Source organism: Chroicocephalus ridibundus, chromosome 6 (assembly GCF_963924245.1).
Source record: "Chroicocephalus ridibundus chromosome 6, bChrRid1.1, whole genome shotgun sequence".
NCBI classification, from domain to species: domain Eukaryota; kingdom Metazoa; phylum Chordata; class Aves; order Charadriiformes; family Laridae; genus Chroicocephalus; species Chroicocephalus ridibundus.
The window spans coordinates 56,282,209-56,308,423 of NC_086289.1; the positions used below are offsets into that span (position 1 = coordinate 56,282,209).

The window sequence follows — 26,215 nt, forward strand, 5'->3', positions numbered from 1 at the left end:
CGTGTGGGCTGTGCTGCATCTCTTGAAGAGCAAAGAGTACATTTATTACGCTGCCTTTTGGAAGGAAGGATTTTTCAGCTCCTTCTCAATAGATAGTTTTGAACAGTTCATTTCACAAAACATTAGGAAGGAAAGATTTGGGGAAAATTGTGTTTCTCTGCCTTAAAATTGAGTTATGGGCAGGGTGTTTGCCAGCTCATTTTTCTTGTTTGTGTGCGAGAGACATTTGTGAGTTGTGGAAAATGAGTGATGGTAGGAGGGAGGAAATTGTCTAAGCCTACATAAGAAGGTTAGATAGTATATTGGTATAATTTATAGGGACTTACAGGCACTGCTGGGCTTTGACACCCAAGAAGGCCATTGTGGACATGCTGCACCGTGTTTTTACCTTGTGACCCATCAAGCCAATGGCAGCCATAGATGGGTCAACTTTTGTCTGCCTTGAGGGCATGAGAGCAACAGCTGCTGTTAAGTGAACAACTCTAAATTCTGATACAAGCTCAAGCTTTTGTCATTGAACTTGAGCTATCAGGCTGATGCTAGTAACATAGATGTTAGTGACCCAGACTCACTAATAGAGCCCATAGCACGTATGAGGACTCACAGGCTCACTGCAGGGTCATCAGCATGCTGATTCACGTAGTGGAGGACCGTAAGAGTGAAAATGGAGATCTTTTAGAATTATTTTCGTAATGGATGCTGCATGGACTGAAATGGCTTGGGGTTAATTTTTTTGCCAAACTTTTCATGTAAGTAACTAACTGAAATAACCCTGAAATATGGGGGGGCACTGTGAGAAGGACATGCTAAAAGAGCCCTGAACTCTATTCTGACTTTCAAAGAAATCGATTACAGCATTCTTCCTGGAAAAAGAGTGAGCACTTATGGCTGTGAACTGGTTTTGCAGCAGTGTGGTGCTTATGTGCCTACTGGGGTTGACCTGTACCAGGATTTCACAGGTTACAATTTTTTACAGGCAAATACTTTATGAGCTTCTCAACTGAGATGATTGTGTGTTTGCATGTCAAGAGAGTCAGGAGAGAGACTCCAGTTTCCATCAGGCTGGAGCTAGGAAGGACAGGCAGGCAGAGATTGCAAATAACTCTCTCCTCTGACCCTGGATCAGCCTCTTTCTCAGCAGAGAACTCTATGGATACGCAAGTCCTCACTTGGGTAAGCAAATGCATGCAATTTCTAATAGTGTTTTTGAATATGCCCCAAAAGTAAATTCTTCTCTCTGGTCAGTAAGCTTTACAGGTGCCTTATTCTTGGTTACCTTAGAGTTTATGAACCTTACTAACATGAGGAAAACAAGAGCTGAGAAAGCACACAAATGAAGCATTTTACTATGAAAATCTGGGAGGATGGGGAGGCTAAAGTACAGCGCTTCATTGTAGGAGCTAGTCTTTATTTTCTTAAATTCTGAAGACGTGAGCTATGAAAGAATAATTTCTTCTCTTATCAATTGCATGTTCCATTAGGAAACCACTTTATCTTTTTCAGTTTGAGCAGCTATAGTTATGAAGGCACTCGGTGCCTAATTGCTTTGGTTTAATAACAAATTCTCGTCCTAAAGATATACGCTTTATATATATATTGCATCAACAAATAATTTTTGTTTGCTGCTGCTGCACTGGAGAGAAGAGGGAACACGGCACATTAGGCCTCTTGTGTTTTAGCAAATCCATTTCTAAATCTGACATTAACGTTTTCGGGTTCCTTTATAAAGGAAAGGATGCTCTGTTTCATTTGGAATCCGAAAGATAGTCTCTACCAGACTAATTATTTTTATATACACCTAATATTGGGAAGAAACTAATAGAGTCCTCTTTTCAGGAAAAAAAATATATATTTTGTAGTTTAGCAGTCATTGAAAGGACTCAAAGCCAGAAAATCTGGCCCTGATTTTAGTCTCAAAACTAAATCTGTGTTAAAATCTGTTGAGGGTGCAAGCATCAGTCTAGAGAATGCCATAGAGGTAAATTTATTTTATTGTAAGTTTTTTTTTTAATCTTTAGCTCTGACAGGGTAAAATCAGGAGACTAGGAAATGCAAAAGAACAGTGTGGACAGAGCAGAACACAACAGCCACAAATAATCCAATATTTCATAATTTAATTTCACACTCACTAGACTGCCGAGGCATTGCAAACTATGGGCAGAATAACTGAAGAATGGTGTTGGCTTGACAATGGCAACATCAGAGCTTAAAGAGGTCTGGCAGCTTTCTAAAAGTAAATGCGTGTCCTTCCTTCTCCCTCTCTTTCACTACTCAATATAGATTAAAGTGACCTCTGGAGATAAACCCTACTGACCCCCCCCCCAAGTAGTCCTGCAGCGTAGTTTTTATTTGTACAGTATGTGAAAGAAGAGTTCAGATTAAATTCCTGGCCTTTCAGAAAAGTTTGTCTGTTCCTTAAAAAAAAAAAAAAAAAAAAGAAACAAAAAGAAAAGAGGCTATTTTATTTTAAAGCCGGAGCCTCTTTCATGGTCCCATGATCTCATGAGTTCTTTGGCTGGCCTGTGACCTTTCAACCTTGCACTACATGTTTCTTTTCTAAATTAGCCAGTGTTGAGACATCAATGGGAGAATATCAATGTTATTATAAAAGGCATCATTCTCTCCCAAAAATGTCAGTGTGAGTGAGTCATTGCACCTAACTGCTTAGCTTTTGTAAGGCAGCAAGGAAGATTTGAAAGTGGGATCCGGGGTCCCCCAGTCCACCAACTTCTATTTCAAATGCTTTAAAAAGCAACGTCCCTGGCATCTGCTACAATCTGCTACAAAGGAACTAAGCTCTGTGCCTTTAGCCACAGAAGAAAAGTCCTGCCTAAGGCAAAACTATATATGTGATGTAAAAATACATAGCTAGTACAAACAATTTATTTTCAAGGCTATGCTCAAAACTAGCACTGTAAAAACCAACCAACAAACAGAAAACCCTTTAAGAAAGAGCTAAGTCTCCTGGTGAGTTGTATCGTTTCTAACACCCAGTGTCTCTGCATCTCCTTGTATTCATGCTCTCTGGTTTCTAGCGGGTTGAGGAAGTGCAATCAGATTAAGAGCTCTATTTTTAATCTTAAGAAGATGGGTTTGCATTGTCTGGTGGCTTGAAAAATCCAACACTGGATGTTTATGTGGTTCTGACCAAAGCAACAGTACCCAGAGAGACTTAACGTTATGGGAGGATGTTGGATTATACTGGTGTATCTTCACTGGCATCACACTATCTTCTGAGGGCTTGGTCACCTTTAAATCTGTGTAGCCATAGCGGATTCACACGCTGCCTTTGTGTTGCAAAATGCACAGATCTTAAAATGAAAAACATGCTGGCCCAAATCCATTCCAGCTGTAACTCTACTCGTGTGTACAGTTACAGCAGAAGTGAAGCTGGCACACATCAAAATATGTGTGTCACCTAGTAATTACCTTACTAACAATGCAGAAAAAAAGGCATGGGAAGGGCGCATTTCCCGACTCAAAGTCAGGTTTTCTCCTCTGTGTGAAAGGCAGATTTGCTGTTGGCTCTCCTGCCAGCCAGCTCATGTTTAACCCTAGTTTACCTGCGCCTCTGGCTGCCACCCCCTTAGCACCGGCTATTTGCTTTACAGAATCGTAGAATTGCCTAGGTTGGAAGGGACCTTTCAGATCATCTAGTCCAACCATCAACCTAACTCTGACAAAAACCATCACTAAACCATATCTCTAAGCACTGTGTCTATTAGCACAGACGAAGCCCGGAGCGCGGGAGCCTCTGCTCACAACTGAAGGTGTTCGGTGCTTTTCAGTACAATGTTGTCAGTGTTTTCCTCACAGTCAGTTTCTCTAGGAAAACAGGTTATGTTGTACCTTAACTGGATGTGAGGGGAAAAATAAACACTTGAGCAGAACGCAAGATAATTGTATTAATTCATCTAAGTGCTTTAGTCTGTAGTGTTTAATGTAGCAACAGCTGAGGGTAGTGTCAGCTGAGAAGTTCCATTAGCATTGCCAGATGCCTGTATTGCGACTCCACATGTTTCTTTTTTCATGGCTGTAAGGATTTTTTTCTCACAGAAGTCTATGAGATGTCTTTCCCCCTTCCACGTGCCTTGGACCAATGCTCAGGAATGCAGGCTAGCGTTCATAGGAACAGAGTATGTTCCTACGGGCATTTTTCTTAAGCCAATGCCCAGAAACTGATGACAGTGAGAACAAGGGGAGATTTATACCTAAAAAATCCCTTTCAAAAACAGTCAACTTCTGGATATAACCTCTTGAATGATAAGAGGAAGTCATCTGATTGTGACTTTTGCAGGAAGTGGGAGAAATCTTCTACATATCCTGTAGTGGCATGCTGAAATGACAGATTTCTAACCTAGTAATATGGGGGGCAATTTTGAGCCATTTCATGCTATCGAGCTAAGCTCTGCTTATCAAGCATAAACCAGATTTGGTGCCATGTCTCTATTCTCTGTTCACTGTTGCGTATGTTTTGAGGAGCTGGGAGTGGGAAAAGCTTTATTGAAAGTCGTGTCCAGATAGGATGAAATGTACTTCCTGGGGCAGACCCAATTAGCAGTAGTTTCTCTAATGAGTTTATGGCATTTATTTATTTTTTTGGCCTTTAAGACTTCTTTCTACTGGGAAATCTCTGACTCATGTATAACACAAGTACAGTCGTGCAGGGTGGAGTCATTTGTAAGAGGTCATTAAAGCAATACATTCCTTCAAGTCGCTGCTGTAAAATTGGGGTTGTTCAATTCAAAATAACAGCACAGAGTGGCAATTGCCCGCGTTAGCCAGATTCTCCACCTGAAATTACTTAGTTGTTCATAATCTGCCTCCGCAGACTACCAACCCCACACGGGGGGAATTAAGCATTGCATTTAAAGGGAACTGTTCTGTTCCGCTGAAGGGTCGAAAAATAGGTTGGCCAAGCCTTGGCGCACACTGCTGCACTTGTCCTCAGTGCAGCCCCCCTCCTGTTTTCCTCAGCAGCCACAACTGTGATCGTCCTTGCTGTGGGATGAATTTTGCTCTCTCGAGACCCGGGAAGGATCCCCCAACTCTGTACACCTATTAAACAATATTCTTGATTAATTAATCTGGACGCACAAATCCCAATGAGCCTTAGCGTTTCTGTAAGGCAAATGGCTTCTTACAAAGTCAATTGGGTTCAAGCTGGATTTGTTGTACGTAGATGTCCCAGCAATTCAAAGGTACGGATCTGATATTTTTGGTGACCGAAACAACCAGGCACATGCTTCCTGCGCATGTCAAAAAAGCTCCAGGGAGCAATGTGCACAGAGGGGAGGAGGAGCTGCTGGATTTCTAACGAAGGAAGATCCACTGGAGAAGTAAGCAGCTGTAGATAGCAAGGTGTAATCTAGTAAATCCTCTGAATAACTTAATTAGATTTGATTCGGCAAAACACACGTCCAGCTTCTGCTGAACACCAGCCAATGTTGGGGGGCAGGGAGAAGAGGGAGAGCTTTGGTGAAACCTGTAGGAGACAGATATAGTGGAGATTAAAAGAAACGGGCAGAAAAGGTACTGAGATACTCCTCCTTTGATGAAGATTTTTAATCCAAAGGTGCTGTTTTTCTGATGTTTCCACAGAATCAAAAGCAGTGTAAAACTGGCTAAGGGAAAGGTGCCAAGGGTTTCATTACGCGACATTGGTGAGAGGGAGGAAGTTGGAGCCCTCTTAGGCTTTGGCCATCTCCTTTCCCTCCCCACTCCCCATTCTGTGTGAGCTCGATACTTGATGCATAGTGAAAAAGGTAGAAACGCCACTGAATTCAAGTGGGAATGCTCTAGTCTTTTATGTGGCATCAAAGATACAATGCAATTTGATAAGGTTATGCGGGGTTTCTCCTGCTCCGGTTTTGCTGTAACTCAGCATAGGTCCATTTTGGAACCAGCTGGAGGTCTGGTGGGTGTAATTGTGTTGCTGCCTGTACAATTCTTGATTTGCATCAATACGGAAAAAGAGAGGCATGGCCACTGCATTGCGAAACTTTGGGAGAGTGCTAGAGAAACAAGACATCCCTGTGAAAATTGTGGTTGTACAAAGTCTCTATTTACTACTTTTTTTTTTTCTTACAGGGTAGCTTTCCCCACTTGTGCCAGATGATTTGGCTCCTCTTCATCATTCTTGCTTCTTCATAATGCTTGGGTCAGCTTTTCTGTGGGCAGTGCTTTTTGTCGGGACTGTCAAGAGGTGATCTCCACAGCAGGATGGATTTTCTGTCTTCCTCTGACTATCTTGCTGGCTGGCTGTGTGCTTTTCCCTTCCTCTGCATTTTGTCTACTCATCTTTGTGTTTTACCATACTTTTTCTTATCTTCCCCAGTTCTAGCTCTTTCAGCCCATTGTTGGACAATGTTTTGTTCACTTTTTGCCAAGCTCCATGGTTTTAACTGCGAGTGTTCAGAAAGTGGATCTGGTCCTCAAATACACACAGAAGACATTGAGTTTATAATGGATGCCAACAATACGTTTTCATCATGACACTTTGGAGATGTTTATTTCCATTTGCTTAAAATGTACCCAGCCCAAATCCTGCATGTGCATACAAACTTAACAGCAAAACAAACAGATGTGCCTCATAATTTAAGCTTTGTTTGTTCAGGATTGGATCCTGTGTAGACTTGCAGATAGCTTCTCTGTTGAAGAGCTTATTATGTCAGCTCGGGCTTATTTTTAATTTGTCTGCTTAAAAGCTTCTCATTATGATAGTATGTGAGCATCTCGCAGGCAGGTGGTTGGATAAGAAGCACTCTTATGCCTATGTAGGACGTTAAGTGACCTGATGATGATGGGAGGTGTGGTGGCAGAGCTTGTATTTCAGTTCTAGTGCCTGAAATGGGCTTGGGAGCAAGCGGAGGGGTCTGTGCTGGCAGTTGGTATCCCAGTGTTTCTCCATGGGAATAGCAGAGTGCATGTGAATAAGCAGAGCGTGTGCTGCGCTCTCTCAGGATTTTATCAGGAATGACATGACTTTAGTCCCTGCCGCAGGCACTGTTGTCACCCAGCTTGGGGAAGTGAGATGTATGTGAAGAAGGGAAATACTTTGGTCTGTGAAATGACCTATAGCTCAGGGGATGATTCCAAGGCCAGAACCCAAGGGTTTCAGTCCCAGTTCTTTCTTTCCCTGTCAGCAGTTAGTATTTCAGCGCGCTGCAGCAGCTGTGTGATTGCAGAGGGCTTCATGCTGCAACCTTGGGGTGCAGCCGTAGCTCACAGAGAGCTTCCCCAAGGTCGCTGCAGGCAGAGCTGGAAGCAAAGCCCTCAATATACAACGGTGGCAAGTATCCAACCCCAGGCTTTGAGAAGGAAAAGAGAAAATTAGGTACTACTTTGGTCCCCTGTGTCATCCAGAGTCATTCCATAGCAGCCAGACCAGATAAGAGGTTTATGACTCTGCCTTTCTTCTCTATCTAAAGTACTTTGTCTCTTTGGAGTTCGCATTCCTGGAGTTTATTCCCCTCAACGGACCCAAGTGAGAGCATTGTTAACTGTGTGTCTGTAAGTATTTGATTTTCCCTCTTTGATTTTCCAGGAGGAGGAAACAAGGTCCCGGTGTTCCTGTAGCCCTGGCAATATATGTATGGATTCCTCGGGTGCTGTTATTGGAAGGGTTATGGCTATAAAATTAGAATAAATACTCAGGAGTAAGGGCTGAAATAATCTTGTGCCACATAATGTACTTGGTAACCTGTTCTGTTTGCGTGGTACTCTTGCATTTACAAAAGAGATCCCATTTGAAAACAGGGTAGGTCAGATGTTACATCATCTGTGGCAGATTTTTTCCCCACATTATTTCCAGGAAAAAGACCCATTTCCATGCTCCAGAAAGCCTGCAAAGCAAGCTCCAACTGAGGTATACCAAGTTTTTGGGACTCTGTAAGCTTCGGGTTTCTAAAGTCTGCATCACTGAGAGATGCAGCAAGAGACCAAAAGGCATAGTGTCATCTGTAAAAGAATTAAGATTTGGGGTGTATGGGGTGTATCTGACTATATTGTAACTTTTGGTGACAACCGTGTGTCACCTTAGCCCTGATCTTCATTACAAAATTCTCCGTGTCTTTGCAGTCAGATCCTCTTAATCTGCTCTGTCGTACATCACAGATGAATTTAATTAGGAAGATTTCATAGGAAATCATTAGGCAATTTTCATAAGAAAGCAACAACTTCTTCCCCACTGCCATCCTTCCCCTCCCTGGGGCTCTTACTCTGCTGTCTCTTCTCCCTTATTCATTCCTGAGGAGAATAAGCAGTTCTGAAGCAGCAAGATGAATGACCTGACTTTCTCATGTATTTTTGCATGTCTGAGTGACTCCCTAGTCCAAAAGGTACAATCTCTGGTAAATTTTGCTGGGGTTTTGGGGGGGACCATTGTGGGTGGTGTTTCTGTGTGGAATTTCTGATGGCTAGCAAGGTGTAAGCTCACACAAGTGCTTCAGCTGAGGCACAGGAGATTCCCTCTACTTTTTCCATAGAAAACAACTGCTCTCAGAAGACTCGAAGGAGCGATCTTTGGGTCCTCTATCTGTTGTGAAAGGTGTTAGATACTGGCCAGAAGCCTGAGAGCTCATTGTGGGGGAAACACACGGGCATTACCGTGACACACAGGTGGGAAGCAGCGTAAAACACGGCTGGCAGAGCTGCAGAGCACCGGTTCCAGGAGCTGGCAGGCTGCTGTAGGAACTAAACTCCAGAGCTGAGAATGAAAATCACCTCTCTTCCCACGTCTCCTCTTAAAGGGGCACTTTTAGCCTCCACAGCACCTCGCTGGGGTTCCCAGGCTCTCAGTTAAGATGCTCTGGCTAAGTGTTTTATAAGTTAAGTCTTCTATGCGGTTGTTTCCCCACCAAATTTGGAGAAGCTCGGGGTGTTCGGGTTAAGCACCCGGACCTCCAACGCTGGCTTTAACGCCCGTTTTCCCCTATGTCCTTCCCGAAGGACGGGCGTGCGACCCCGGCCGCTTCGAAACCTGCCCGGGATGGGACTGTCCGTCCCCGCCGCCGCCGGGACCTCCCGTCGCAGCGGGGGGAGGTGGCGATGCCCCTCGCCCCTCCGGTTGCTCTCGGGGGCGATGCTGGCTGGGCCGGGCCGGAGCGCTCCCCGCAGGGATGCCGGCTGGGTGTGCGGCGGGGCCGGGGCGGTGGCGGGGGCGGAGCCGGGCCCCGGGGCGGGGGGCTGCGCCCTGCCCGGGATTGGCGCCGGGCGGCGTGATGCCACGTCCGGCGGGGGAAGCCCTGCCTCGCTCGGGAGCCTCCCCCGCCGCCCGGCTCGGCGCGCAGGTGGAGCGGTGCCGGCGGACCGACCGACCGACCGACCGACCCGCGGACCGACCGACCCGCCGAGCCCAGCCCGGCCCCGCTGCCCCCGCCCCGGCGGCGCCGCAGCCGGCAGCATCGCGGCGGGACCGCCCGGGGATGCAGCCGCGCTAAGAACAAAAGCCCTCTCTACGCGGTCACGCTCCGGGGCTCGAAAGCGGCCCGGCCAAACTTGGATTTCTGCCCCCTCCGCCCAGCCGCGGCGGCGTCCGGATTGAACTTCCCCGGTGCCTTCCCCGTGGGCAGCGCCTGAGACCCGGGGGATCCCTCCCGGCCCGCCGCCCTCGCCCGCTCCGCGCCGTCCCGCCGGGGCTGCCCGGGGAAGTGGGGGCCGCGCCCCGGAGCCGGACGCCGCGCCGCCCCCGGGGGGACCCCGGCCGCCTCCCCGCCGCGGGACCTTGGCTTTGCCCTTCGCACGGCAGGTGGCGGGGCCAGCGGAGAAGGATGCGTTTCTTCCCGTGGGGATTTTGGCTGCTGTGTGTCGCCTCCGCCCCGGGTCGCGGTGACAGCGGCAGCAAGGCGAGGAGCTGCGCCGAGGTCCGGCAGCTGTATGGGGCCAAGGGCTTCAGCCTCAGCGGCGTGCCCCAGGCCGAGATCTCCGGTGAGTCCCGCGGAGCGCGGTGGAGGGGGGCGGGGGGCGGCAGAAAGCGCGGTGCCCCCCGGTCTGGGGGTGCCCCGGGCTCGGGGGCGCGCCCACCACTCGCCGCTGGAGTTGCGTCTCGGGTCGTGGGCGGCGAGAAGTCGGACCCCAGAGGCTTCCCCGAGGGCCGGGCGCCCCTTTCCCCTTGCAGCCCCCCTCGTAGCCGGTGCCCAGGCGGGAAGGGGTCTCTCTCCAGCGGTGGCGATGCGAACGGAGCTGGGAGAGAGGGGGTGATCGCACCAAGTGTTCGGTGGTGGCTTGCTTCCTTTTTCTCATTGTCTCGTTTCTTCTGTTCTGAGCGCAATCGAAACGGTCTTGGGGTTTGGGTTCAGAAATCGGGATAATTGGACTGTAATGGTTTTTGGTGGCGGAGATGGAAAATGCCACAAGGTTACGAGACAGAAAAATTGTGTTTTCTTAATCTTCTTCTGGATGGGAAATAAACTGGTAAATGGCATTTGTCAGTTGTTAAAAATTAAGCAGGAGTAAAATGACCCTGTGTCAAGTGTGGAAAGCGTAGAGGAAATCTGAGCAACCTACATCACAGTCTGTCCTCTTGCCTTCATTCTGTTTTTGGACAAATCTTGGTTGATTTCCTTCTCCTTGCAGAAAAAACACTGAAATACCAAAGAATATTCAAGGTCTGGTTTATGCTGGGTTGCTTGGGTGTTTGTTTTTTTTTTTTTTCCTTTTTTCCTGAAAGCTTGGGGGAAGTCTGATGAAGTATTGTATCATTTTTTTAATTCTTGTCTAAGTTTTGATACACCAACTTATGACCCATATCTGAGAGCTTTCTCCTCACTTGCAGGAGCTCCCTCCTTCAGACAAAGCATAAAACATGCAGGCGTACGTGCCAAAGCCAACCTACAGGGACATCCCAGTAAAATTGCAGTTTGTAGTTCACATCTAAGCTACAGAATGCCTTATGTTGAATATTTCATTGTGGAGTTTTCTAGGGAAACCAATTCATTATGTGACCTGCGAATGGAAAAGGCTGAACCTTATAAATGTCTCATAAATGTGAACAAATTAATACTTGCTTTGTCAAGTTGCAACCAAGAGTAAATTTCCAAAATAAAGTGAGCGGTCCTTAAAGTTAAGCAGTGGGAATTTCAAAATCATTTGAACATCACTATTAATAGAAGAGTAACTCAGTTGAGCAAGAAAGTGGCTTTTTATAAATTTGCATCTAATTATTGCAAATGTGAATGCATTAGCAGTCATATTTCAAGTGGAAAGTTCTTGGAAGACCGAATGTTTACAAATACTCGTGGAGATGGCTACAGCATTGTGCGCAGGGATAGTACTACAGGGGCAGTCGTTCGGGAGAGCATGAATTGTGGTTACAAGTGTCGCGTATCCCAGGTTAGCAGTGAGTAAAACATCTTGCGCCTACAAATTGTTGAGGTTCAGAAAGCGAGAGAGGACACGCAGATTTCTAGGAACCAGGAGTTTTCTTTCCTGCTGTTTGTTGCCACGAGCGTGTACGCTGGCAGTCTTAAGCAACAGTAGTTAAAGTTATAGTATCAAACTGGGTATCTCTGGCTGTTACTGTAAACAGGGAAACTCTATAGATAAATGCTATAAAAACTTGAGGAATACCGCATGGAAAGTAATATGAAGAAGTGCTTGAGGGAAGGTTCCACACCTAAACTTGCTGCTGATATTGTTACCCCGGTATTTAAAACAGCTAACGGACTTAATGATTTTCAGTGGTAATTATCATGCATACCTTCTGACTGATACATATTCAGGAATGCCCTTTTCTATTGCTGTAATACTTACCCAGTACAGTTAAAACATTGATATCCATTAATACTAACCTCGGAAATGTTCCTAATGGAAGTATAGTGTCGCGTATCGTGTATGCTTTTTAGCAGTTGTGCAGGTTAGTGTAGAAGTTGATGCCAGTTTCGTTGTCTCCAAAAAGAAGAGTCTGGAGACCCTCCTGCAGTATCCCCATATGTAGTAAGTATACGATCGTGCAGTTTGTAAGTCCACGTTTTGTTGAAGTACTCAGTCATCACTTAAGATCGGTTTCAACAGCATTTCTTCAGCTTGCTGGCCACGGGGGTTGTAATCTGTATGGAGCCTTGTCAGGTTACACCTGATTGACACCTGTAAATGCATACACATCAACATACCATGGCAACTTTTGGCTAAGGTAGGAAGTGCCCATGAAGATGGTTCAGTGGTGGCTCCTGGGCTGAGGTTTCCTGATGGTGGTCTTCTCCATGTTGTCAGAGAGGTTCAAGAGCAACCCAAGAACCATGTTTTTGTCTTACTTCCAAGCCCGCTGGAGGCAAAAGCCCTTCACATTCTCCCTCTCCAAGGGGATCTTGCTGTTCCTTCTCTTTCTATTGCTTGGCCTGAAGCAAAGGGGAAAACTCCTTTCTTAGCCCCACAGCCTTGTCCCCGAAGTGGTGCTGCCGTGCTCCCGTCTGCTTTGAACTGGCTCCAGGCACTGCTTGGTGTGTGTTGCCATCACACCAGCCCGGCACCAGGAGCCAAACCACAGGCTGCTCGCACCCCCAGAACTTGACTTGAAAAGGAGTTTAGCAAGCTCCCATGGTGCAGGCTCTGACTCAGGCTGAGATGGCTCTGTTTATGTTGGTTTTAGAACACTTATTGCATGCTTTACACCTTCTAATCTGTATTCTTTGTTGTGATTTAAGAGGATTATGAGTAATATGAAGTCTCCACAGCTCAGCAGAAGGTAGTGCCTGCTTATGACTGAATAGATCAGTTAGAGAAGCAGTCGCACAGTTATTAGCTGGCTAATAGATAAGCATCTGATTCAGGGATAGACTCTTGGCTTACCAGATTTCTCATGAACCACCTAGACAGGGGTTCCTGGTTTTTTGCTAATGTTGTACAATGCCTTTAACATGTCTAAGCACTTTAAATGTGTCAGGTACTGTTATTAAGTGTGTTTAGGGAATACGCAAGGTGTTATATCTCACTGCTTTGAAGTCAATGGCAAAACTCCCAAACACGAAAGAAGCGTCTGCTCGTATTAGTAATCCTGACAGACAGACAAGCACCCAGAGTCTCGGGTGAAGATCTGCCCAGAAGAAAGTTTCTAAAGGCTGGGGGAAATGCTCTCTACTCCTTGACTTTGGGAAAGTTATGACACTTGCTTCCATAAGACGTACTAACCTGAGCAAAGTTTTCCTATGTGTTGGAGAGAGTTCCCACTGACTGGCTGATTGACCCACACCCCCTTTCTGGGATTGCTACAAAATATGGATGAACAAACAGTTGGAGAGCTTCCAGTTCTTCTGTTTCTCCTTGAGTCGTCTGGAGGTAGCAAGCCTCAGTTCCTACTTTCCTACATTCTTGCTACCCAGACACCATCACCCCATCATGGGTCCCCTGCTCTGGTGACGGAGGGAGAGAGGTGCCCTGCTCTAGGTGTACTTCCTAGTGCCGGTGCTAAGGACCGGTCATCTTGGGCTCGCAGTGTGGTTTGTGGTGGAAGAGAGCAAGCCTACAGCAGAAAATATTGCGTTTTGGGGAGGATATCTGGCTTTCTCTACTGACTTGATGGAGTGCCTTAGGATTACCGATGTTGGATGGGTGACTGCTCCCCAGTGTCTTGAGCAGAGATAGTGTTCTCATGGACTGGAGAAGACATGAGAATTGTGATTGGGCATGGGTGTGCTTGGCCCTTGCTCAATGTTTGGCCTAGGCTTTTGCTTTGGTTTGTTTATCCCTGAGATTAATCCTTCATAGACTTGGCTTGCTGCTAGGTTGAGCTTGTTGACACGGGCGATGGGTGTAACGCAGCGGAAGAAGAGGAGGGCACAGAATAAAGCCATCTGGACTTTGCCAGGCCATATTGCTGCCCATCCGGTCGTGTATCTCACATGCATGGTTCCCTGCTTCCTTTGCTGAAAGGAGTCAGAACAATGGTTTTTTTAATCTTTTGGTCCTTTTAGGCTGCATAGTTTGGTTTGTAATGAAAACATTGTCAAGTGTAGGTGCTAGAGCCATTTGGAGGGGTGTTACTTAAGTTGAGAACAGGTCTGGCTGCAGGATGGGGCTTGAGGAGGCTCTGAGTATGAAGAGGATAATAAAACCCAATACTGGAGGGCATTTTGACTTCTGGCAGTTGCAGTACAAAAGACATAAATGCAAAGATGGGCAAACCTGCATCTGTGGTATGAAAAATAAAATCTGGGGCTCCTCCATTCCCAAGGAATGGTCTTTACCAGTTAATTGAAAAGGGGACACTCTGCTGTTCCAGCACTTTTTGAGGTCGTGGTTGTATTTGGTTTGTAGTTACTCAAGGAGGTGGGATTTCTCAAGTTTAGCTGCTATATGGTGAACTCCCGAATGCAATATCGACCCATTGATGCTAATGAATTTTTTAGGAGCAAATTGGCATGGCCTTTGTAGCCTGCTTGGTTTAGAGTGCTACTTCTGATGAGGCGAAACACAGGGAATTGCGCCTTTTCCTCCATCTGGCAAGTATATTGGTGCGAATGTTAGAGGAGGCCATGCCTGAACTGTGTATCTCCGTTTCTGTTTAACTTAAAATATACACAGAAATTTGCATATTTTACACTTTGTGATTGTTTTGTTAATTTGTGACTGCAGAACGCGTGCAGGCAAAACTAGTAGGAAAATGAGATTTCTGGAGAAAAATGGGCTCCCTCTAGCGGTTACTTTCGGAACCGATCCGGAGAGCCTGTGCCTTCGCACACCCACTGCTTACCTGAGCCATCTCCCGAATCTGGAAAGCTTTGTACTTCGATATTCTTTAGAGTTTTGTGGCGTTGACATTTATTTTTAAGAGACTCTGCCTTTCTGTCACCGTGATATGGATGACTAAGCTCTCATCACATAATTATCCTTATCAGCTGTGTCTGACAAAACTATTTCAACAACGTCTTTTGTTGATGAAGCAAAAGCCTGATATTTTCTTTTCCAAAAAAAAAATGGCATGCATGTATAGTTGGAGACACCCACCACCCCCACTGTGTGAGACCACAGAGCTCACCTCATCTCTCTTTTTTTTTTTTTTTTTTTTTTGTTTTTTTTTTGTTCTTGCCCTGTAAGTGCCCTGCTTTGTTTAAGAACACATGTCACTCAGCCTCTGGATACGCCAGATGGGTTTGATAGGAGATGTGAGGCTTTTGGCAGGGACTGTGAAACGGTTGGTTTAATGTTCTATTGCGTTCAGTACAATTGTCTCACATTGAGGGGACCGGATAGATATATTCCTCTGGGTAATTTCAATAACTAAGTGTGTTTTGACTTAACCAAAGGTGGGGAGGGAGCTGCTAACTTCATTATCAAAAATGTGCATTTAGAGCAAGAGCTTTTATTTTCCTCGCAGGTCACAACAACAACAACCAAAAGCAGAGGCCGTGGAGCAGCAGCAGCTGAGCACGGGCTCTGCACCCCACCACCGCTGCCCATCGGACTGGGGAGGGGGGGTGGTCACGATCATCTATTTTTTGTTGCAGCATCAAATTGCATTAGGTGCGGTATGGAAGGTGAAGGCAGGGTAAGAGGCTGGCTGCAGCCTGGGAGAGCTGTTGGTCTGAGCAGTGACCCCCACCTTGCTGTCTGCAGCAGCTCCGGCACCCTGTGTTCCTGCCACTCGTTTTGTGGGATGGTGAAAGTGAAGAGTCAGGGGAGATGGGATGGCATTGGCAGGTGTCATTGGCGCAGGAACAACTTCTGTATCTGCTTGTAGTGTTCAGCTGGAAATACTGCCTGGGAATTTCAGGGGAAAAACAAGGAAATAGACATCCCAATTCTGTGGAAATCTGCAGGCTTCCTTGGGGAAAACAGCTTTAATTTCTGTTTGCTGCTCTGGCCTCAGCTGAAAGCAACGTATTTCTATATATTGGGTTTATTTCTTTGTCCCATGAGGTGCTTTTGTTCTAGCAGGCAGGTAGCCTTATGGAGGGAGTAGCGTCAAGACAGCATGCTGCTCTGGCTACAGTTGGCCCTGCCGGCTCTGCCTAACTTCTGTAACCAGGCACTTGTTACCTCTAAACGTGATTCCTTGCTTTCCCGCAAACGGGGAATCAGCAAGCAGCTTCCAAGATGGTATGTGTATGTGTTGCTTCAGCTCAGAGAAGCAAAAAAGCCCCAGCGAGAGTTGCCTTCAGTGAGGAGTCCCGTCCTGAGACGGCAGGGTGTCTCTGGCCGGCAGCGCATGGCTCCTCACACTCGGTGTGTTGCGCTGCTGCCGCCGGTGATGGCAGGGTTCGGCTCCCACTGCCCTGGAGAGACACATAGGTCCTCCCGTGTCCCCCTGAATGGCCTGTGCTGCAGCAGGCATGTCACAAGCGTGGAGAGTCACCTTTTTGGCTTTTCCCATGGAAGAGCATCTTCTTAGCCAAGCATTAATTATTTGGAAAGGCGTTGGATGACAGTAAAGCTGGGGAGGGCGCTTGATGCTGACTTTCATCTGTCCCTTCTGGACTTTCTGCATAGATTGAGTCTTTCTGAAAACCCTAAGCAAGTCACTCCTTGTTTCTACCTGTACAGGTTAGGTCGGAGTTGGGACATCTTTTCCAATGTTTCTCCAGGTGCTTCCTACTGGCTGTGAGAGGGAAGGAGGGGTTCAGTGGGCAGCGTGGTGGGGCAGAGATACCACCTGCTTGGGTGGTGGCCTGGAGCAAGTCTGTACAGGGGCTCTTTGTCTCTAGATCTCCCTGAAAAAAGTCAGTCTTGCTTTGCTGTCTGTGCAACGAGGATTGAGGGTGTCTTCCTGACCGCTGTGAGGATAGCTGCCCCACCGTGATGGGGAGAGACCAAGGCAAGGGAAACCCCAAAGCTTGCAGGAACCCTCATAACAGTCGCTTGAAGATCATTCCATCGTGTTCTGTAGTTTTTTTGCACAAAGTTACTGTAGCTGCCATTGCATTTGGACATTTCCGCTCAAAGTTACTGAGATAAATACCATTCAAAACTCTGTGAAAGCAGAAAATTCCCTTTGTTCCCCTCTTATCCGTGAAGGACGGACTGCCCTCTCCCGTGATGTGTATATACCCTGACACTTTGTTGCTCGGAATATGTTATATCCGTGACAGGTGAAACCTGTCTTTAAGTAACATTTGATTCCCAGGGAATCAGGTTACCTCCGTTGCCAGATCGTTCAGCAAAAAATAATGAAGCTTTAGACTGTAGGCACTTAAAATGCTTGTCTGTACGTGACAGAGCTGTGAGCTGGGTCAGTCCCTTCTGCCCAGCAACATGTTCCCATTTTACTTGAAATTCCTCAGATGTGGCAAACTTTTTTTTGGTTTTTCTTTCTTACGATTTGAATAAGCAGACTGTGCTGTGACAGTTATTCACAACGCTTTAGCTCTGAGTTTTAGAAAATACATTAATTGCAATTGGGTTGACTGTACAGAGATTATAAGACTAATTTAATTTTTTGTGCCTTTTTGTATACAGTGCAGCATGAATCAAAGGTACAGAATTACCCAGCTGTTAGGAACTCCTATGCTAGCAACATGAGTAAAACAATTTTTTAAATTGCCATGCATTCTTCTGAAGTATTAAAAAAAGAAGAAAACAACAACAAAAAAGTTTTACTGTGGTTTCAGGGAGCAATACGATAGTACTTATGCAGACAGTCAATCCTTTATATGACTAAAATGCAAATACTCTACGACAAATAGTTTTGGCTTGCAAAAAATTGATATTTTATAGGATTGTAAAACTATACTGTATAATTTAGTTGGAGTGTTTCCACTAGTTTTACATAAGTCTCTTGCCTTTTAGCTGGAGCAGACAGGCATATTTCTAAACCATGAATATGGCAGAAATTCTTCTAGTTGTAAATTTTGTTCATAAATAAAAATATAATAAAAGCACTGTCAGAAATTAATTTTACCTTTTTTTTTTTTAAATACAGATAAAAAGAGGCTACTTCAGTCTCTTCAGCTCTCGGTCTGTGTTGTTGCAGTCAGGTTTGCAGTGATTTGATTGTATAATTGATCCTGAAGTGAGGGCTGAGCATAGCGTAGAGTGAATTTGGCATGAGTGGCAAAGCAGGGTGGCTGTACTAGCACCTCTTGTCTATTCCTGCCGTCTCCCCACATAAGCTGAGTGGTGGAAACTGGGAGCTGTAATTACCACATGGGTCTGGCAGGAGGGAGGTCTGAGTCCTAGTCCCCATCCAGGTGCAGATTTTCACCATGAAGCTGAAAAGCCACTTCGCTTTGCTCTTTTCAGCAGTTTCCTCTACCGTAAACACTAAATTGGAATGTGAGAGCTTGAATAGCTCATGGGAAGTTGAGTTCATTAAACTCTAGTCCCTGTAAGATATAAGAGTGCCTTAAAAGAGAGCAGTGGTCTTCTCCCATGATGCAGTTGCTCGCTGTGCACAGCTGCATGAGTTTACAACAGTTGTATAACCAGTTTAGATTTTGCAAACATCTGTTTGGCTTTGTGACAGAATACCAAACAAGCCCGGCAAAAAAAAACCTCGACCCCTCTTGCTCCCCTTTCATTTGTGGGAGGTCTCATAGAGGCTTCCATGTTGAGGAGGCTGGTATTTTTGTTAGAGAGGCTCTCTAAGGCCAAACCAGAGCTAGAGCCTCATCTGCTGTGAATTTGAGGACGGGCTGCACAATAGTGGGAACCCGTGGGTAGAAGCCCCACTGACTCAGCCGCAGGCTCCCCAGGGCCCATGCCCCATCCTGTCTGATGGTGGTAGGATGTAGCAACAGCCCAACTGCTTGCGCTTTGGCGGGGTGGGGGGGTTGGTGTGGAGGAGAGATTGGGAAGTGCCTGGGGAGGTCAGAGAAGTGCTCCAGTTTTGGCCTTTCATCTGACACTAGCATGTTCCCGAAATGAATTTAAGCCCAGATGAGCAAAAAGTGATATGATGTTGCACAAATATATGCATGAATCTCTGTAACGTACCAGGTAGTGGAGTCCCTGCACAGAACGCAAGAGTAGGGAAGTCCCGTAACCCCCTTGTTCCTCAGTGCTGCCATGGAGGGGCAGCCCTTGTGTGGGTGACCAGATACTACGTTACGTCTGCCCGGGTGAGTTTGTGCATTTGCTCCCTTTCTAGACTTTGCATTAAGTTGATTTAGAACAGTATCTGTTGGACTCGGCGCGTCTTGGGAAGTTGTGTTTTATTTTATTTGATCAGTTAATAGTAAACAATAACTCAATTATATCTGCTGCACAGAGGTAATTAAGAGGCAGAAAAAGTTTGGATGTGGAAAGTGTGGCTTAAATTATTCTGTGTGCTAGAGTTTATATGGGTGATACCACTTATTAGACACATTAATGCAAGGTGGTCAAAGCGATGATGTGGAGGGTTGGAATTAGGTGTGGGAGAGCAAAGCAGAGTGCTGTAAATTGCTCTTTAGGTTTACCTGGCAAGTGTTTTACTTGACTAGTTGCGGAGTACGAGAAGTGAGCCAAATCACGCTAGAAAAGGATTTGTGTAGGTAACTGACGTCCAACCTCAAGCACATGGTGTGTGCACTGGTGGCCTACTCTTTGCTTCTCTCTCCATGGAGTTTCCCAGCCACTCCTTGCCATGCTGACTATTGCTCTCTTACAACCACCTGAAAGGAGGTTATAGCGCGGTGGGGGTCGGTCTCTTTTCCCAAGTGATAGGACGGGAGGTAACAACTTCCAGTTACACCAGGGGAGGTTTAGGAGGGGTATTAGGAAAAATTTCTGCACCGAAAGGGTTGTCAAACATTGGAACAGGCTGCCCAGGGAAGCGGTTGAGTCACCGGAGGTATTTAAAAGACGTGTAGATGTTGTGCTGAGGGACATGCTTTAGTGGTGGACTTGGCAGTGTTAGGTTAACAGTCGGACTCGATAATCTCAAAGGTCTTTTCCAACCTAAGTGATTGATTCCATGACTTGTGGCGGTCTGTCCTGTGCCCAGAATACAAACTTCTGCAGGCGCATGGTGGGTATATGCTGGGCTTGTGTTGGATGAGGGCATCGTCTGGCCATGTGCCCTGTGTTCACAGACACACACCTGTCATGCAACTGGATAAGTTGTCTCTTGGGTATGATGCAATGCCTATACTTTGATGTAGCATGCACCTTTGCTCTGGGAATGCGTAAGGAATCATTGATATGTCTTTAAACTTACCCATGAATGGAGGAATGACTCATCCCAGTCCAAAGCTGGGGCTCCATTGCTTTACTTTTAGTGTTGGTGTAAAGGTGACGTTGGCATCCAGAACAGTTTGTTGTTTGAAGGCGAAGGAGTGTGTCTTTTTGACACAGCTATGTCATTTTGAAAAGCTGACTGCTGCTCTTGTGTAAGAGAGGTTATGGTTTATTGCCAAGAAACTGGAAGCAGCTCATGGGGTTTATTTATTTATATATGTGCGTGTGTGCCCGTACGTGGGGTGGTAGCTCTGTAAAGGGAGTTTTGACAAGCAGCTCTTGACCCCATGCTCTGGGAGATGTAGACTGGGCCATTCTTGGCTTTGGCTGCAGGAGGGTGTGTGGCCTGTTCTGGCCCTGCTTCTTCCTGGCGCTGCTGGTTGAGCCCCCGACATGGAGGGGCTGCTCCCATGGCAGCTGGCTTGTGCCGCTGGCCCTGCGGGAGGAGATTTCCCTGCCTGAGCTCAGATGTGCAGCAACCTCCCGAGATGAAGGTGAGCAGTTACATGCAGAGCCATGCTTGTTTCTGACATGTAACTGGTTTGTCCCATCCTGGACAGCAGCAGGGAGGACAATTTGCTTTGTCACATCCGCAGGTACCGCGCTGGTGAGTTGTGGGATCGCTTAACACCCCAAATGTCTCCATGCCATGCAGGTGCCTTTCATATCGGGATGGCTGCCTGTTGCCAAGTAGACTGATTTTGCTGCTCTGTAGGACAATACATTCAGAGGAAAACTAAAAGAAATGTTGATAGCACTTTTGCAGAACTAATTAAAGCGAAATTTTCATTGGTAAATCTTCACAGGTGCCAGCAAATATAAATAAGCAAAGCTGAAGCTGTGACTTTGCTCTTGTTAAAATAAACAGAGAGCAAATGCCTTCTGACCCAGGGCACATCTCAAATGTGAACCAGGAAAGAAAGCCACTCTGTTTAAATGCAGTATGACTTCTCCCACTATCCCGGATCAGCTGTCTGGGGGCTTGAGTTTTGTCTTAATAAGTAACACTGCTGCTACTGTTTGTGTTGCACTGAAGCGATCTCCTGTCACAGTCATAAATTAAATATTTTTCGCTGTTACCAATACACTCTGTGACAGGGTTTAGGACTTAAATTCCTAAATATATCTGCTGATGTATGTGCATCCAGCAACATGGTGTCTTGTGTTATCCTGCTATCACTGATATATTTTGAGCGTGTTACGTCACCCGGGCTGATCTGGCTGTCCTTTTTGTCAGCTAGAGGAAAAGACATCTGAAATGCCCCTTTCCATTATCCTTTACGGGAGCAGCGGTTGCTCTCACAGCCCGGTGTGCCTGCGTGTACCGAGACCCCTGCAACAGCAAGCTTCCAGAAGTTGCGTGGAAAAACAATGTTCCCGTGTTGCTCTGTAAACTGAGGGATGCAAAATTTGTGTAGTTGAAATACATAAAAAATACAATAATTGATTAAAGAAAATTAACTGTTTGCATGCTTTATTTAAAAAAAAAAAAAAGTGTGGAGTGCCTTACACCCTTGCGTTCAGTGATTGTGAGGCTGCGTCAGGAGCATGATGTCCAATTTCAGGCTACCCTGTAAAGGAAAGGTATGGCTATATTGGAGCGAATCTGGGACGGGCCACCGAGATGGTTAGGGTGCTAGAGTATGTGATGCACAAGGGGAAACTGTGAATTATGGGTTTGTTCAGCATTGAGAAGTAAAGTCTAGAAGAAAGAAGGCTAGGGGAGATCCCATTGCTATCTGCAACCACTTAATGGGTGGGAACAGAGAAAATGGAGGTAGAGTGGGGTGCATGGGGGTGGGAGAGATGGTGGGCAAAAGTTGGAACTGGAGAAATACTAGTTTCATACACGGAAAGATTTTTTTTCAACATGAGCGATTGAACAGGGGAACAGGAGCCCAGAGAGGTGGTGGGATTTCCATCTTCATCCTTGAAGATATTTGGAGTTTGAGTGGACAAGGCCCTGGGGCACCTGCTCTAATTGGACCTCCTTTGAGCGAGGGTAGGACTAGGTGGCTCCAGAAGGCCTTTCAGCTGAATTATTCTGTGATTCTGTGCAGATGCTGCAATTGTGCCATACGCAGACAAATCAGGGGTATGTGTAGGTAAAGCTCTTTCATTAATGAAGCTCTTCAGAGGAGGAGGAGTGAAAGGAAATCCTTCCAGTACTGCCATGTAATGTTTGTATTTTTTGAACTTATTTATTAGTTTGTGAAATATGACATCTAGCGAAATCAAAAAGGAGAGCAACGTTCTCCTACATGAGTAAAAACCCGTGCTGGTACTCCAGAGATCTGACTTCAATTTTCTGCTCTGCCACATGTGTCTGGCATGACCTTGGGCATGTTGCTTAATCTGTCTGTAGCTCCAGTCCCCATCTGTGCATTGCTGTCTTTAAATTATAATATCTTGTTTGCGTAATTTGTCTTTAAATTATAAAGTCTTGGAGTACTAAGTCTCACTATTTCTCTGTATTTCACTATACAGTACTTATCACGATGGGACCATAAATCTTCATCAGTCCTGTGATACGTGAATAATAAACAGTAATGGCATAATTTAGGGCTGCATTCCGCCTCTGTTCTCATGATGTATAAAGACGGGGGGTTTTGCTGATTAAAATGCTGTGCTGTTCAACCTAACGAAGATACATGGGCCTTACTGAACAGATTTTTACGAGCCTGTTGTTGGCTCTTTTGGTTTGTTGGGTTTTTATTTTGTTTCATCATTACTCATTGATTGCAGGTATCTAAACAATTTGCTTGGCAGATCAGGGAATAATAAATTCCTTTAATCTGTATGTCTTTCAGTTTAATTATTGTTAACTCATTACTTATTGTTTAGCTTAATGGATGATGAACTCTGTTCACCGTGTGGTGGAAAAGAGTTGGACTACAGAGACAGAACTGGCTTCTCCGGTTCTTTTGAAGATACAAACCAAAATTGCAGAGTCACTGAACATTTAATTCTAGGTTAGACTGAAGGTTACCAGTAGGCGTACCGCTGTTACCTTTGCAGGCTTGAATATAGGTTAGCATTATTTCGGTTGGTTCCATGCCTGGCATTGTACTACATCTGTTGCTTTATTTTTAGACAGTTAAGAAACTGGTGACTACTATGTAGACAGCTATTTTTGTCTTGATTATAAGACAGTGTCTAATAAAATCACATGTAGTACAATCCTAATTATTACAGACAGACTTTGCATTTGTGACTGTGGTCACACTTACTGTGTTAAACTGCTTCCTGCAAAGTTTAATGCTGTGTTCAGACCTTCCCATTTCAGCTGCAGCCGGGGGAATCGATGCTTCTTTCTCTCAGGGTTGCTGTGGTCTCTAGAGCCATGCTGCTGAGCACGTGGGTTGTGTTTGGAGATTACCCGTTTCTCTCCTTTCTTCATCCTGTAATTTTTGTTATCTTTTCATCATAGAAGGCTCAGTGAACAGTGCATAGCAGGCGTTGGCCATCTCGCCGTGTTGTGCCAGTGGCAGCTTCTGGGGCCGCGGTGGTGCTGAGGGGGCTGTCACCGACCCACAAGAGTATGCACAGGTCAGGGTCACCCCCATGGCTTCGCTTGCAGTCAGCAACTCGGTTTGGCCCCTGAAGCCAACATCCCCTGTGTCGCGTATAGCACAAACTAAAATACACCAGTATATTTTTAACCCCCTTGGTGATGTTATGTTAAGCGCTCTTCCTAAGAGTGAGGCAAGCTAGAGACACCAGAAGTTAGAGGAGACTGATGTACCAGGGTGGGGAGCAGGACGTGTGGGGTCACTCTAAAAATGAACAGCAGATTGTTCATCTGTCGCTGCCTTCTCTTGTACCCTGGCAGGCTGGCTTCACGCGTGCCTCCCTCAGTTCTGCAGCTATTCACACAAGAATTTGAAAGAGTAAAAATACTACCAAGACTTTTTGCCCTTATCACCAAGACTGAGACTCTGGAGCAGACCACCAAGCCTGCAAACACAGTTGCCCTCGGTAGAAACGTAACTTTTCTATCAGGATATTGTCAACTTCTTCAGCTACAAGGAAATAAAGAGGATGGGGTTTCAGTGAGAAACCATGCCGAATGGCTTCGGAAGGCTTGGCAACATGTCCCGGAAAGGTTGTGTGGCTATATGTCAAAGATCAGTGTTGCAATGTTTATTATGGGCTTGCTACTGTTTTCTGCTCAGTCAGGAGGAGAAGACCATTCATAGCACTCTTATTGCCTGACCGTTCTCAGCACAAATTTAGTGCAATGCACTTTCTTACAACATAAAGAAGGAGAGAGGTCCCAGATGCCCTAAAATACTAAGTTGCTGCTCTGGACATATATTTTTCCACTCCTGGGGAAGGAGTTGTTCTTTACACAGTGTCCCCCACAAAAGCCCTCTTAATGTGAATGACATTACCCATGTTTGTAGAAAGAGAAAATGACACTTGCCAAATTTGCAAATCACAGTTGTGTTTCTGTCAGCTTTGGCAGTTACATGGCTTCTGGTAATGCTAATGAAGGCAATCTGCTTTTAATTTAAAATCTTCCCTGAAGAAAAAAAAAAAAAGAGTTGGCAGCTGAAGGATTCGGCAATGTCCTTGTGTGAAACTTCTCTTTCCTTATTTTCTATGGTTTGCTTTAGGAATATTTTTTTAATTAACAGTTGCTTCTCAGCTAAAGTAGCCAAATATGCAGGAATGTACTTATGCAACAACTACCTGTACCAGTTCTGTGGTAAATCACTTCTTTGTTTCCATTTGATGAGCAATTCTAATTAACCAAATAAAAATACTGCTTACCTTGCACTTAACTCAGCATGTTTGCTGCCTCTCCTATGATTGAGGGACCGAGGATGGCAGGTTTTGTTTAGAAGACTTTTTTGGGATTCAGCAAGGCCAAGGTGGTTGAGCGGCGCGAGGAGGGGACAATGCCCAGAGGAGGACTCTGCCTGTGGAGCAGCTCCTCCTGGCTGAGACGGGCAGGCGGGGAGCACGGAAGGCTGCAGGCTCTCCCAAAAGGCTTGTCTTGGGTCCGTGCCTCCCGCGAAGGAGAGGGGGAAGACAGCATTGCTCAGGTCACGTTTGAATGCAGTTTCTTTGAAGGCATTTTGCCTTAGTGCAGAAGGTGCTGGACCAAATCGTGGATCCAGTCAGCGTAATTTTGTGCTTCGCACAACGGTAAGTTGTCTGTGCTCGGAGAAGAGTAGGGGAAGTGTGTCTGTGTGTAAAGCGTGCATGTGTACGGCGGTGCTCGTGTGGTCCTGCAGCAGAATCATCTAGAAACGATCAAAATGCCCATGTGTCGTGGTCGCTTGCTGCAGCCCTCGGTCCAGCCCTGAATCCTTTGCAGCAGCTCAGAGGAGCTGCAGGCAGGAGCTACACTGTGGTATCTGGCCTTTTTCTGCTCTACTGAGCTTAGGACATCTTTGGAGCTGTAGAAATTTGGGGGCTGGGTAAGAGCTGTCAGAAGGCTTCTTAGCAAGTATAAAGCACTTAGACTGCCTGGTCAACCACTGTGGTGATCCAACTAAAGTATTTTCACAGGTCCCATTTCACAAAGCACCGTCAACTGCTGCCTGTCTGCCAACATATGGAGCAATAGAAATTATTTCATATTTGTTTGTTTTGTCCTTGTTTATTTTTTTAACAAAAGCACATAAAGACAGAGAATTGTCTCCAGCTTTAGGAGACCCAAAGTAAAATCTACTGTAGAGTTGTCCTGAGCTAACTTCATAACCAGGGTGTTTTCAGTGCCAAATGATGAAAGCATTTTCTGCTTTATTGGATAGTAGTGGCTTCTTCAGCACTGTATTTCATGTGTGCAGGAGGGAGGGGTTTGGTTTGTTTCACAAATATTTCACAATGATTTGAAACGTATCTGTTCCTTTTTTCATCACAAATGAAAAATGGCCAAAGCTGCTGGGCCTGTAGCTTATTACCCCTTCACACTAACCCTTGTTTTGAAAGGGATGGGGAGCTAATGAAGGTGCCAATTCAACCTGAGGCAGAGTATCACTAGCCTTTGCTGTAATAAAAGAAACTATTATAAGCCAATAGCTGAGGCAATTTTTTTCTACCCAAAGTTTGGACGCCTAGCAAGAGTCCTGACTGTTCTGGTGGAGCAGCAGCTGGTACCAAGGGCTGTAGCTAC

The 26,215-nt window shown here is 45.8% G+C and overlaps 1 protein-coding gene across 1 annotated transcript in view; it reads left to right on the top strand.

Moving 5' to 3' along the window:
* Positions 1–9,256: 9,256 nt before the first annotated feature.
* Positions 9,257–26,215, top strand: part of GPC1 (glypican 1) — a 218,398-nt gene continuing 201,439 nt past the window's right edge. Inside the window, exon 1 of the mRNA XM_063338939.1 lies at positions 9,257–9,927. Coding sequence (XP_063195009.1) covers positions 9,771–9,927 — 157 coding nt within the window. The 5' untranslated portion in view covers positions 9,257–9,770. The remainder of the gene's footprint in view (positions 9,928–26,215) is intronic.